The 15,088-nt window shown below is 38.0% G+C and overlaps 1 protein-coding gene across 5 annotated transcripts in view; it reads left to right on the forward strand.

The window, feature by feature from the left end:
* Window positions 1–1,048: 1,048 nt before the first annotated feature.
* The window catches only part of LOC144379080 (uncharacterized), a 217,304-nt gene continuing 203,264 nt past the window's right edge, over window positions 1,049–15,088 (forward strand). For all 5 annotated transcript variants that reach the window (XR_013441261.1, XM_078055344.1, XM_078055388.1 and 2 more), the window contains exons 1-4: window positions 1,049–1,113; window positions 2,712–2,751; window positions 6,378–6,465; window positions 11,441–11,552. Coding sequence is in view for 4 of the 5 variants with exons in the window: in XM_078055344.1 (XP_077911470.1) it covers window positions 6,425–6,465; window positions 11,441–11,552 (153 nt within the window). In the remaining variant the exon portion in view is untranslated. The remainder of the gene's footprint in view (window positions 1,114–2,711; window positions 2,752–6,377; window positions 6,466–11,440; window positions 11,553–15,088) is intronic.

Here is a 15,088-nt window from a genome sequence, read left to right on the forward strand (position 1 = left end):
CAGTTAATCTCTATGGTTAATGATTATATTTTCCTTTCTTTTAAAGATAAATCATGAATGAAATTCAGTGTCTTTTTGAAACTGAGTTTTCACAGAAATGATTTGCATGGACACTCATCATTCACTTCTCTTTTTAGCACAGTGGCATTTTAGTTTAGGAATCATAAATGGAATCGTTCTCCTGGTTTGTGAAACTTTACCCTATCCATTTCTAAGTCAAGAAAAGTAAAAGTATTTTAAAAAGCAAGATTAGATAAGAAAGTCATAGTCCTACCTAAGCATTTGGTTTCTCCCTAGAGATGTCATTTCAAGAAAACTCACTCTCCATAGGCATCATTTCAAGGATGTAATTGTTTAAGTGCAAAGTTACACTTTGGGGTAGAAAACATCCTTTGGGGTTCACATTGAGGCTCATTTAGTGATCCTGAGAAATGAGCTTTTCAGCAGTTATCATATTTACTCTTTGTTCCCAGCCAGGAGAGCTGGAGGATAACCAAAGGGCTGACTTTAATCAGGTCTCCCAGAGCATGTACCATCACTTGGAGGCTCTTCTTTGCCTGGATCTTGTATCTCCCCTCCTGTGGACTGAACTGTGCAACCTCCTCACCCTCTCCCCCTTCTTTTGGAGGTGTGGCCTTTGGGAGATAAGTAGATATATATTATATCATGCGAGGGCAGGCCTTCATGATGGGCTTAGTGTCTGGTTAGAAGAGACATCAGAGAGCCTGTTGTCTCTCTCTCTGCCATGTGAGCACATAGTGAGAAGTCTGTCAGCTGCAAGCCAGGAAGAAAGCTCTCCACAGAACTAACCATGCTGGTACCCTGATCTTGGACTTCCAGCCTCCAGAACTGTGAGAAATAAATGTCTGTTGCTTAAACCACTCAGTCTCTGGTGTTTTGTTATGGAAGCAGCTGACTAATACATCCTCCAAGACATCTGGAGCCTGAGCACATGTGAAAGGTACAGTAGGGAATTCAGATGGTGGTCGAGGCAGTTCAGGAACACAGTGTTATAAAATTTCATTGATTGGCTCAATACTCTCTTTTAGTGTATAAATAGGACCGCAGAAGAAGATTAAGTTGAAGAGATGGCATAAAAAGGACAGCATTCTGGTGGGTTCAATTAAAAGTTTGTAAGTCAATTACCATTTTGCCTGTACTGATTTTCTAATGAAAGGAAATTAAAAAAGTAGAGGTTATTTTTAAGAAAGTTGAATTTATAGTTTAAGTGATGGAATATTCCACCATAATATTCTCATTAAATATTTGTTGATTTGACTTAAATATTTGTTGATCTACTTTATAGCACAAATTTAGCAAAGAATAGGATTCCTATCAAAATATTATATTTTTTGTGGGAAAGTATACCTTTATGCTCACTCATGCTAGATGTGATGCTAATTACTTGGGAATGAGGGTGAAGATTTGCCCCAGCAAATTTGGAAAAGCAGCTTAAAAGTAGTTAATACATACCTGGAGAGCTTTTCTCATCAGCCTCAACTCAGGCACCTATTATCTTTCCCTAAGTCATAAGAGCATATATTTAAATTGCTTCCATCCCCAATATTTCTTATGAAATATTGCTTGAAATAAGCAGGGATTCATCTAGGACATAGCTAGTTTTTTGTCACATGTAGATCTATGTCATAACTAAATGTTACTAAATACGACAGAATTCTACCTGCAGACCTGAGTAGGACATATTCCATTGTGATAGACAGAATAATGGTCCTCAAAGATGTCCACATCCCAATCCCCAGAATCTGTGACTACGTTACCTTATCTGGCAAAAGAGATTTTGCATATGTGATTAAATTAATGATTTTGATAGGGGAAGATTATCCTGGATCCTCCATAAGGCTCCTTCTAAAAGAGAGGAAGCAGAGTAAGGGTAGAAGATGTGATGAAAACAGAAGTCAGATTGAGAGGGGGAGAGAGAGAGAAAGGGGGTGGGGAGAGAAACAGAGACAAAGGTACTGAGATTTGACGATGCTCTGCTGCTGGTTTTGAAGGGGAAAAAGAGAACAAGTCAAGGAATGCAAGTGGCCTCTAGAAGATTTTCTTAATATGGTACAACTAACATCAGTTAAAAGCAATTTAAACTTTAGACACTAGTTTTCAAATCTCTAAAGAAACAGGCATGGTGGGTGTTAGACTGGCTAATTTACACTTCTGACATATACTGAAACATCAAAAGCTGGGAGAGCTGGTAGTGAGCATCCAGTGTCTGTCCATTACTACTCAGCATGCTGTAGATTTGCACGGTTCACCCCCTTGGGGCTACTGAGCACTGGAAATGGGGCCAGTGAGAGGTGTGCTGCAAGTGTAAAATACACCATGAATTTTATAAAGAATGTAAAATATCTTGTTAATAATTTTTTTAATATTGATCACATTGCCATTGAAACGTTACTATTTTGGATAAATTGGGTTAAATAAAATTCATTATTAAATTTCAATTTCTTTTTACTTTTTTAATGTGAAATGAAAAAAATTGACATTACATTTGTGCATCATGTTATGTTTCTATTAGACAGTGCTGCTCTAAGCAGATAATTCTATGTAATGATGTCATTAACATACTATCGATTATTTACCATGTCAATTAATATATTGTTGAGTAATGAATATACCAGTGCAGCTGAGAGAGTGGATGGGTTTATTTTCATCCGTTTTACACATTTTAAAACTAATATCTCCATTTTTTATAGTCACAGCCTCCTGAGCTCCACAATCTCCAGTTAAATTGTGGTGAGTTCAGTCAGGTTTTATTTATTTTATTTTATTATTTTTAAAATTTATTTCTTAAGATTTTAATTATTTATTTCAGAGAGAGACAGAGATAGCAACAAAGTCCACGAGCCGGGGAGGAGAGAGAGAAGCAGACTCCCCACTGAGCAGGGAGCCAGACTGGAGGCTTGAAGCTGATCTGAAGGCAGATGCTTAACCCACTGAGCCACCCAGGTGCCCCTCAGTCAGACTTTAAAAAAACCTAGAGGGAAAGCCTAAGGGATGTGGGAAATACTATTAGCAGCTCAAAGCTAGCATTTTTGCATGAGGAAAGGTGGGGTTTTCTGTGGTAGATGAAAGTGATCTTTGCACACATTTTGTTGTTGTTTTCCAAGAAAGGAAAGGCTGTAGACATGAAGATACTGTTACAGGGAAAGACTTAATTTTAGGTAATGCTTCTTTGCAACATCAAAAACATGTTTTTCTTCTGGTATAGGAATACTCACAGTGAACGTTTAGAAATAGAAAAAAGAGGCAGCTTGCCTGGATGAAATAATCCAATTGAAGCCATTAGGAAAAATCGAAAACTTCTGGGCTCACAAACACAGATGTGTCTGGATGAAAACAGAACATGCTATCAAATGAATGATTAGGTTAGAGATGCCTAGACCACTGGTGAGTTTCTATATGGTTTAGGAATACGGAGAGAGCTCATATGACAGCTTCAACATTTGGGATACAAATGCCCTTTTACCTGCAGATAGTGAGAGTATTTTTGTCTTCTTTCAAAGACTTCATGGACATCATATCTTTCTCTTCCTGAAGAAATATAATTTCTTTTGAAATCCAGTTAATGTTTCATAAAGGCATCTAGCCAGTGTAATTTCCTGGATCAAATTAATGTTTGTAGGATCAAGAAATCTTAGGAAAGTAAACAGAATCTGTAAGCAATTATACTTTGGGTGATGATTACCTTAGAGTTCAGTGAGGAAAAAACTATGTAAGTGTATTAGGAACATATATATGTATATATGCAATATATATGATTGTATATATAGAATATGTGTGTGTTTTAGGATTAAATATACCCATATATTAATACATATGGGGTGCCTGAGTGGCTCGGTCAGTTAAGCATCTGCCTCTTGATTTCGGCTCAGGTTGTGATATCTAGCCACTCGTCGGGCTCTGCACTCAGCAGGGCATCTGCTTGGGGTTCTCTCTCTCCCTCTCCCCTTCCCACGCTCGCTCTCTCTCTAAAATAAATAAATAAATAAATAAAACATATATATTATATATGTGTATGTATATATATATGTGTATATATAATACATATATATTATATATATATTCCTAACATAAACACACATATAGTTATACGAATGCCAAAGCAAAGTGATGAACATTTGGTAAAAGACAAAAACAGACTTTGCCTTCTGGGTTCTCCATGACATTTTAGGAATGTCAAATATCATATAGGACAGGAGGATCATGGTTTGACCTTCAGCCTGAGTAAATCCATATATTAAGAAAATTATTCAAACTTTAAAATTTCAATAAGTGAGTAGATGTTATAAACCATTCTCTGTGGGACGATTTCTCTGTAATTTTTTTGATCATTCTCCTTCAACCCCAGTTCTTTATTTTGTAGGGGCAGCCACACCCAGGATCTCCCACTTGGTGTGAGTATCAGCCATCTCAAGTGGTCTATAATGAAATGGGAGCCTTGCAAAAGGTTTCTCTACTTCCTGATAATGTCCCTGTATATATATATATGTCATTGTAATACATGTACAGGGAAGTTATCAGGGAATAGGAAAAACTTTCCAAAGAGTACTTGCATTGGATGGAAGTCAGCTATCAGAGGCTAATATCCAACTGGACTTCCATCGGCAAATGTTCTCGTTTTTTCCCAGTGGGGAGTGGAGTGTAAATTTCTTGGCTTGCCAAGGATATAAAAACAGCCCATTCATTGAAATAACTTAGCTTTCATACTGCAAATAAATAATTTCTCTGATCGCTTAGATAAGATACCAACTAGATACAAATGCCCTTAGGCAGGACCTGTTGCAAATTGTTATGCCAAATCCAGAACTGTCTTTATGTTTACAAAGCAGGCACTTCAAGTCTAAGTACTCCCGGTTAAAATTGTCAAGGCATGAGGCTGAGTAAGGACATACCAGCTTTACCTGCCTTGAGGCACTACTAAGACTGGTTGGCTCTCTCAGAGCCATAAAACTTTTTATTATTTTTCTGCATATATTATGCCATGGAACCATGTAGACTTCTGGGACTTCTGCTGCTTGTAAAATGGCCCAACATTTTTGTTGGCTGAAGTGCAGGGTGAGAATTGCTCATCACCCTTGCAGAGCAACTGGAGACCTCTTTTGGGGTTCACTGGTTAACCTGCACTGGAGAGCAGTTAATAAGCCAATGAAGGAAATGTTAACATTAAATTAAAATATGTGAAGGCGGATTCTTATGAGCATCAGATAAGCTACATGCAGTAGATGCATTGAAAACCAGAATTCAGGGAAAAAACCAAGCGCTTTGTTCTTTTCTAAGGCATGCAGAACTCATTATTGTTGATGGAAATGAAATCCACAGGGCTGAGTGCCTCAAATAAGTCAGGGGTTGGAAACCCTTTGGCTCAACTTTCTTGGCCAAAGAGTTTCTCTAAAGAGAAGCTTGCTTACCCTAGTGTGAGAACATTCATTATAAATTACATATAAATAAATAATATTTCATAAATATTATTGTAATTATTTCATAAATAATCACCATACATATTTCTACATATAGTTTCATCACATTTTTTTTTTAGAATTTAGCTTCTTAATGGTATAGAAGTTATGGATGGATTAAAATCAAATGTTTAAGATTCACTCCCAGAGAATATGGAATTGGTCTTAGAAGAAAGTGATCTTTGGGCTGATAGGTAAGTCATGGTACTAGATGTCTCCTCTTGTTAGGTCCTACTGAATTCTTAAGATTCTCAGTAATTATAATTGAGCCAGTTGGGGTAGCCAAAAGAGTAACAGAAAGTATATGTAGCGTTGATAAATCAGGCCTTGGAATTTGCAGACCAGGTGCAAAATTGCTATTAATTTCAGTCTTATTTGACACAGTAGAATTTAGTAGTATATAGTATAACAAAATGATTGTGCAGAATTTTATTTAGCTCTTTGTGTTGTAAAGACTAGAGTCACCTATTCCAAAAATTAAAAAAAAATGTTTAATGTAGCAGTATACATATATTGCTTGGGAAGATAGTGTCTCAGAAACCCAAGAACAGGGTGCATAGGAGAACAATCCCTGTGGAAAATGGATCAGGATCTGAAAAATGCTTTGGATTCCAAGACAAGTGTGAGATCCTCAAAAGTAAGAGCCTATTAATTTCACTAGGTGTCCAACTTTAAGGTAAAGACAATATGCATCCAGTGTCTGCTCTATGGCTACCAAATGGCCTGCTTTTTCTGTGTTTTCCACTATTCAGATTCCTGGAAGAGGCATTCTGGTCTCTTTCGGTAAGCATTTATTGGCCAGGCCAATAAGTCTGCTAGTCCCTGGGAATTTGTTATGGTTGGGTTTGATCTACATGCCATCTTATTTTCTGATTACATTTCTCCACAATCACTGAGGCACAGGTGGAAAGAAGACAAAGACCCTCTTTATTTAAGACCACATCTTTTGAATGTCTGTGAATGTCAATGAAGCTCGAGATACCTTCTCTAGGTAAGACTCAACTTATCAACCTATCTACTTTACAGTTGTAAACCATAGATTTCCTACAGGTAAGTGACAGAGCAGAGCCGATCTTAGGCAAAGGGTCAAGCAGGAGATGAGGTTTTGTTGTCAGGGTTATTCTTTCATCTGAAACCCGGAGCCATTTTATATCCTAGTAAATTAAAGGCAGCTATGGTTTGCTGGGAAGAGGATGTGACTTAGTGTCAGGAGATACCCTTACATCACACGTTTGCCCATATCTGGTAGCCTTGGGTAAATTAATGAGCTTCTCTGAGCTTTAGTTTCCTCCTTATAAAATATAACTATCATACAAGGTTGTTTTAAATACTGTATGGAAGAGATGGGCATATGACAGATCATTATTTAATAAATACTTATAAAAAGTATTTTTTACTTTTTAGTGGAAGGGCCCCTAAGTGTTCCATTTTCCAGATGTGTAAACTGAGTTCAGACATGAGATTTCACTTGTTTACGTCCAAGCAACTGCTTGATTGGAGTCAACACTGAGCCCCAAGTCTCCTGAATTCCCAGACCAATGCCTCTGCAAGTTCCCTCCTGGTTTCTACACAATTCTCAAAACTTGCTCTTTAGAAGAATGTGTGTATGTGTGTAAAGTTACAGCTTCTAGTTTCTTTCAATGAACAAGACATATTTTTATAATTAGACTAAGAATTCCTGATGTTCTTTAAAAAAAAAAAAAGAAAGTATCTGATTCTTATTTGCTGTGAAGAGTGAATAAAAATTAAATAGTCTAGGGGTGCCTGGGTGACTCAGTTGGTTAAGCATCTGACTCTTGATTTCAGCTCAGGTCATGATCTCAGGGCTGTGGGATCGATCCCTGATCCCTGCATCGGGCTCTGTGCTCAGCGTAGCCTGCTTGCCCCTCTCCCTCTGCTCTTCCCCTGCTTGCGCGCTCTCTCTCCCAAATAAATAAATAAATAAATAAATAAATAAATAAATAAGTCTAAATTACTAACTGTCCTTGAGAAACATGTGTTTTAGTAGTAACTCCAGTCTTAAAGGAGAGACTCCTTAGCTAGGTGTCCCTGGGCCTCCCACGGTCACTCTGGCCACATTTTTGCTCCCTGTGGCTCTAAGGTCGAGAGCAAAGCCAAGCCTCCAACTGGCAGCCAGATGATGCAGACTGAATGGCCATGAAACCCAAGGTGATCTGGGCTCACCTGGCTGAACACCACAATCCAGAAGTGTGCTCCATATCACACATTCCTCTGCCTTGTGAGCAAAACATGGAATGATGCAGTGGAAACTTCGTGTAATTCATTATGTTTTCAAATACCAAGGAGTTGACTTTTAAGAAATGTTAAAGCACTAGATTCCAGATCTCCTTAGCACAATACAATTGGTTTGTCCACATAATTACTTTCTTTGCCCAGGAGTGCAAGATTTTCGAAGCATGTCTTCCTTCTTCCACTCATTATGATTTCCTCATAAACACCTATTGTCTGTTTTGTGCAAGGCACCCCAGGAGATACAAAATAGCATCTGATGTACTCTTTCCTAATGGAACCCATTTTCTTATTGAGATGAGAATGGAGGCTCCTTGAGGTCTGGGATCTTGTCGATTTTCTTCACTGTTAGGGTTCAGAGTCTAGAACAGTGTCTGGCACAGAATGGGCACTCGGGACATACTTGTGGAATGCAAGAATAGATATACCTGAATGAGACGTTAATCATAGCTAACATTTATGTTCACTAGTTTTCTCAATGCTGCCTCATTGAGCCTCAAAACTCTTGAGGTAGGAAGTATTAATATGCCCATTCTGGAGATGGGGAAACCAAGGCTTAGGGAATTAGGTAACTTTCCCATTGGTGACTCTGGGCTTTGTACCAAAGTCATCTGGCTCTGAAGTCCACACTCTTGGCCACTCTCTTGCCCCGCATGTTATACTGCCATCTTGCTTGGGGCAAAAGGCACTCCTTCCATGGTTTTAGAACTAAAATCAAGGAATGTTTACAATGGAATCCCACTTGTGGTATAAACGACAAGCATATTAGAAAGTTTTGTAGAGACTGAAACAGATGTGGAACCAAAACTGCCTGGGAGGGATAGAAAGGATTTAAAAGGTGAGAAGTAGAGTTCATCTCCCTTTGACTTCTGGGAGATGACCGTGAAAATCCTCTTTATAATATGATTATACTATAAACTTACACAACATTATAATATTATTTTTTTCTTTTATCCCATTTTGTCATGTTAAACAGTTCATGTGGGGGAGAATCCAGTCTTGTTTGTATTTCTATTCACCCTCAGTACTAGCATGGCACCTTTCCATTGATTTGAAAGGAATTGAATTTTCACTAGGATGGTAAGCTTGATGGACTGGGGAGGGCTAACTACACCAACACATCCTAGCCAAATTTGAATTCTGATAAGCTTACCTCTTTCATGCTTTTCTCCAATCTATCCCCTTCTTTTTAAGACGTCCCAAAGAAGGAAAAAAAAAAAAACCACAATGATTCATATAAAATCATTTTTGACATCTTCAGAGATTTCTCTAGGTTCTGGTCCAAGCCTGATTATTGTTCAATTCTACCTCCATTCTTCCTACACTTGAGGGATTTCAAAAAATGTACTTAATGATTTGGACTTGTTTTAATTTTCTCAAACTTATTTTCCCTCGAGGTTAAGAACATTTTGTAAATTTGCAAATACCAAAAGTATTTTGCACACAATGAATAGGTTTTAAAAAAATAATCAGATCAGATTCAGAACATTTCCCCAAGGAAAGGAAGTGCACAAAATAGTCAAATGATTAATTGAAAAACAAAGCAAAGGAACTAAAATATCTCCCTGAACTAGTTCCTAAGGTATGCTCTCTTTCCATCATGAAACACTGACTAGTCAGCACTGTTTGTTTTTTGAAGTAAAACTTTGATGGGAAAATTAATAACTGAGTCCACTGTGTATTTCACACATTAACATTTCTTTTCTTGCCAAACATTTTGCTATGTGCTTAGGCATTCATGCTCAATACATTTTCCAGCCTGTTCAGGTGTCCATCTTTCTTGTTCCTATAAATATTCTACTAAATTTTCAAGTGAAGCTCCTGGAAAGGTAGAACATCACCATATCTTTCTAGAAATTGATAATAAAAGCAAATTTTCTTTTGTTGTCCATAGAAATAACACAAACTCCTGGTTTGAATTTCACTCCATTAGGTAGGGTCTCCATAGTATGATGATCTGATGTTGATAAACTAATCAGTTTTGGAAATGCTTGGTATCTGACGAAGAGTGACAAATGATGTGTGACCTAATTGATAAGTTGATAAACTGACTGAAATTGCTAAATTGACAAAATGATTAAAGTTGATAAATTGATAAATAAATGTTTCTTGAGCAATGACTATCTGCAAAGCCCACTTCAAATTGAGATTTGCTACCTATTAAACAGAGGCAAGGATGTAGGGTCTTGGAGTCCAGACCTAGTTAGGGATGTGCTTCCTGATACTTGCCAGCAAATCGTGGACAAGAGTCAGCTCTTCTTAGCTTGTTGTTCTTTCTAACTTACAGTAATTGGGCAAGAATTTGACTTTCACACCCAAATCAGTTCCTCAGTATAACTGACATTTTCTAATGTGTTCTATTCCATAGCAAGCGGTGCCACCATATAATATTACTCTTGGCTTACGTTGGAGTTAACACAAACTTTTCTTTCTCTGGATCTCATCTTGCTAAGAAACATTCCCCACGCCTGCAAGCTCTAGTTCCATCTATTTGCATAAATCAAACTCAAAAATGTTGATAGACTTATTATGAGTCCCTTATGTCAGGGACTCAGGAGACTATAAAGAGACATGAATAATAGTAGCAGAAGCAGCAGTAACAATAGTAGTAAAAGCAATAAGAATGGTAAAAGTTAATATTTACTGAATGCCTTCTATGGGGCACTGTGCTAAGCACTTTACGAGCAATAATGACTTCATTTTACAGAACAAACCAAAACGCAGAGAGGTGAAATAACCTGCCCTAAAACTCACCCAGTCCTGTGGTCGACCTGGGAAATGATTTTTCTGTGAAGTTTAGCAGAACTCACCATCTGAGAATGTTTTTTTAATAAGGGGAAGTTTTTTACTATCACTTCAGTTTACTATCACTATTTATTGGATAGGTTTTCTTCTCTGGATTTAAAAGAGATACATTCAATTTTTATTCTTATGGTGGTTGCTCCTCACTTAAGCGCCCCAGTTTATATAGATAGATATATTTTCTATTGAGTTCTGAAAATTTTTAATGTCCATGTTTTCCCTGAACCAGACAAATAATTTAGTATGTTCTCATGTCACTTTGTTTTCTTCCCCCACCACTACCCCACATCTTATGCTGATATTTTCTAGAAAAATTCTGGGTCACTGAGGGCATATATTATATTTTTCTTTGCTTTCATCTTACCCTTTTAATTAATTAATTAATTTTTATTTTTTAAAGTAGGCTCCATGTCCAGCACGGAGCCCAATGCAAGGCTTGAACTCACAACCCCGAGATCTAGACCTGAACTGAGATCAAGAGTCAGACACTTAACTCACTGAGCCACCCAGGTGCCCCACATCTTACTCTTTTAAAGGCCACTTTCACGATGTTTAAGTTCTCTTTCCCTTTACTGATTTGCTTTTGTCTTCTTGCTCTATCAGACGGAAAGACATGTGCTAAAATCTCCCACTAGGATTGTGGATATTGTTTTTTTCTTTTAGATTTTTCAAATTTTGCATTACAGATTTTGATCCTCTTTTAACAGATGATCACGTGTGCAATAAATATGTATTCCCGGTGAATTGAATCTTAATCATTGTGAAATGTTTCATTTTCAGTGAAGCTTCTTATCTGAAAGTGTATTTTGTGTGATATTAGTATAGCTAAACTAGTTTTTGTTTGATTGATGTGTAGCATGTCTTGGCTTTGTCCATCATTTTACTTTGAATCTTTTTGTATTTTTTTTTTTTAGCTTAGGTATATATTATGAATTGGATGTTTGTCACCCACCAAATACATATATTGAAGTCCTAACCCCCAATGTGGCTGTGTCTGGAAAGAGGGCCTTGAAGGAAGTAATTAAGGTAAATGAGGTCATAAGGGTGGGGCTCTGATCAGCTAGGATGAGGGTCCTTATAAGAGACATCAGAGACTTAAGTAGCATTAAAAAAAAAAAAAGAGAGACATCCGAGAGGTTGTTCCCTCTCTCCACATGTACCGGATAAAAGGGCCATGTGAGTACATAGCAAGAAGGCGACTATTATCCAGGAAGAGAGCAATGACCTCGATCTTGCCCAGCCCCCAGAACTGTGAAAAAATAAATTTCTATTGTTGAAGTCACACAGTCTGCGGTATTTTGTTATGGCAGCTGAAGCTGATAAGACAGATTTTGGTACCAAGAAGTGGGGTGCTGCTGTATGAATACCTCCACATGGGGAAGTGACTTTAAGATAGTAACAGGCAGAGTCTGGGAGAGTTTTGAAGTACGTGCTAGAAAGTCTAGATTGCCCTGAAGGGAGTGCTGGTACGTTAAAGGTAATTTTGGTAAGGTCTCAGGCAGAAATGAGGAATAAGTTAATAGGAACCAGAAGAAAGGCGACCTTCATTACAAAGTGGCGAAGAACATGGCTGAATGATGTTCCCTGTGCTGGGGAAGGTAGAGCTTGTGAGCAGTGAAATGGGATATTTAAGGAGGGGATGTCTAAGCAAAGTGCTGAAGGAGCAGCGTTGTTTCTCATTACTGCTTATAATAAAATTCGAGAGGAGATACTCTCTCCCTTCTTTTCCCCCTTTGTTTGTTTGTTTTGTTTCTTAAAATCCACATATGAGTGAGATCATATGGTATTTGTCTTTCTCTGACTGACTTATTTTGCTTAGCATGATATTCTCTGGTTCCATCCATGTTGGTGCAAATCCATTATCTTGTTTATTTCACCTTGAGCACGACTTACTTCTCTGGGTCTTAGCATCCTCATTTATAAAGTGAGGTGGTTGACTTAGATGTAGTGCAATAATAATTTGCCTGTTAGAAGGCATAAGCCCAAATCAATGACCCCTTCAAACTCTATTTTATCAGAGTATTCTTCCCCCAAATTCAAACAACTTTACAAATAGCCCATTAACTTCACATCAGGCAGGTTTTTTGTTTTTAATTTACACCAAGATAAATGTTGGTGAGCAGCACTTTCCATAAGAAAGTGCAGCTGACCTTTGAACAATGTGTTAGGGGCGTTGACCCCCTCACCCCCTACACAGTTGAAATATTAACTTTTGGTTCCTCAAGAACTTAACTACTAATAGCCCACTGTCGAAGCCTTACCGATAACATAAACAGTCAATTAACACAGATTTTGTGTGTCTTACGTGCTGAGGGAGGATAAGGCAAGCTGAGGACAAAGCACAAGCTGACATCTCCCCCCCGCCCCCCCATGGGATATGTGTGACATTCCTTCTGGAAACTTTGTCCAACTCTCTTTTTTTTTTTTTAAGATTTTATTTATTTATTTGACAGAGAGAGAGAAAGAGAGAGAGAGAGATCACAAGTGGGTGGGGGGAGGGGTGCAGAGGGAGAGGGAGAAGCAGGCTCCCGGCCCAGCAGGGAGCCTGATGCAGGGCTTGATCCCAGGACCCTGGGATCATGACCTGAGCCAAAGGCAGGCGCTCACCCGACTGAGCCACCCAGGCGCCCCCCAACTCTCTTAGTGTTAATGCTTTGCTAGGGGGAAAAACAACCTTAGCTTGACAATGGCAAGGCCTCCAGAATCCTGAGGGTCTTCTTTGGATATGAAAATCCTTTTGGACACCTCCCTTTGTCCTTACCTCCCCCAACCCCAAGTATATAATCAGCCATTCCTCACAACCCCAGTGCAGCACCTCTTTCTGCCCACGGGTCCTGTTCCCATGCTTTAATAAAACCAACTTTTTGCACCAAAGATGTCTCAAGAATTCTTTCTTGGCTGTCGGCTCCAGACCTCAGCTACATTTAAAAACTAAATCAATATGTACTAATACAGTATTCTTACAATAAAATAAGCTAGGGAAAAGAAAATGTTATTAAGAAAATCATGAAAAATACATGTACAGTACTGTACTGTATATATTGAAAAAAATCTGCATATAACTGGACCCATGCAGTTCAAACCATTGTTCAAGGGTCAGCAGGAGTAGGAAAAACAGTTCTGTGTTCTCAGCTTCTGTTTCTGTTTTCCAATTTTTGGCTTAAGGACCATCCGCCTCTAAAGCCCCAAGGATCACCTTTTAGGAGTTTTTTGGTATTGCTAAATGCTCCTGGTGAGCTTATTATACAGACCAAGATAATGGGAGAAGATTAGGGAAAATAGAAATCGGCAAAAGGAAGGAATAATTGAGGGACATCTGGGTGGTTCAGTCTTAAGCATCTGCCTTTGGCTCAGGTCTAGATCTCGGCCCCTGCTCAGTGTGGAGTCTGCCCCAACTCCTGTGTGCATGTGCTCTCTCTCAAATAAATAAATGAAATCATTTTTAAAAAAAGGAAGGAAAAATTGATAAAAGAGATAAAGGAGAGAGAAATAAACCAGTATAGGGAGGAGAAAGAGATTGGAAAGTAGTGTTTTGTGGAAAAAAACATGTGATGACCCCACCTCAGGTGTGCGGATTACCCCATTAAAAACAGCACCATTGTATTAAAATGTGTTCTGAAAAAAGGACATTTTGGGAATATCAGGTTGTTGACTTATGAGAGGTACAAACGGTTTAACTCTTAAGGGCATGGGTTGGATGAGAATCCATTTCTTCCTGGCTCTGTGACCTTAATTTCTATACCTTGTCATTTCCTCATCTGTAAAATGAGTGTCTTAATGAGAGGCCACCTCATAAGGTAGTTCTGGGGATTAAATATTCACAGTTCAGATTTTGGCACATTGTAAGTCCTCAGTAAGTGTTACCTACTTTCAATGTTGTTATTATTGTTATAATTATTATTGTTGGCATCCTACGTTGGCAACAGAAAGTTATAAGCCTCATGTTTTAATTCAGCCCGAACTAGAGATTATAATTCACTCTAGCAGCCAAAAGTGTCAATTAGTCGTTTAATGAAGAACTAGCTGTCATAAAACTTAAATTATATCTATTTGCATCTAGTTTCTTCTTATAATAAAATCGAGTTTTTTTCCTGTCTGCTAAGAGTGGAAAAGAGCATTCCTGAAATAAGTTTTGTTTAATAGTTTTAAGGACCATTGATTTCTAACTTGGAGATGTTCTAACTTTAAATGTGGTTACAGAACGTAACCACACATAGAATGTAACCACACATAGAATGTTCTGTGTGTTTGCTATCATTGTTTCTTATGTGAAGTTGCACTGGCTTATTTTAGGTCGGTTAAAGTAAATTATATTTATTAGAATATGTTTGCTGTAGGAATTACATTTACTCACCAAGCCTTATAATGTACACACCAGCACTATAATCTTAAACTCACCATCCATAATTTCTGACTCAAATCTGTGACCTTTGTCTCTACAGACATATCTGTAATAAACTTATCTGCGGTTTTGCTTTCTGTGGCCAACTGTGGTCTGGAAGCTGATGATCCTCCTTCTGACATGTGGTCAGAAGGTTAGAGTAGCCCAATACTATGTCACA

Source organism: Halichoerus grypus, chromosome 1 (genome assembly GCF_964656455.1).
Source record: "Halichoerus grypus chromosome 1, mHalGry1.hap1.1, whole genome shotgun sequence".
Classification (NCBI taxonomy): domain Eukaryota; kingdom Metazoa; phylum Chordata; class Mammalia; order Carnivora; family Phocidae; genus Halichoerus; species Halichoerus grypus.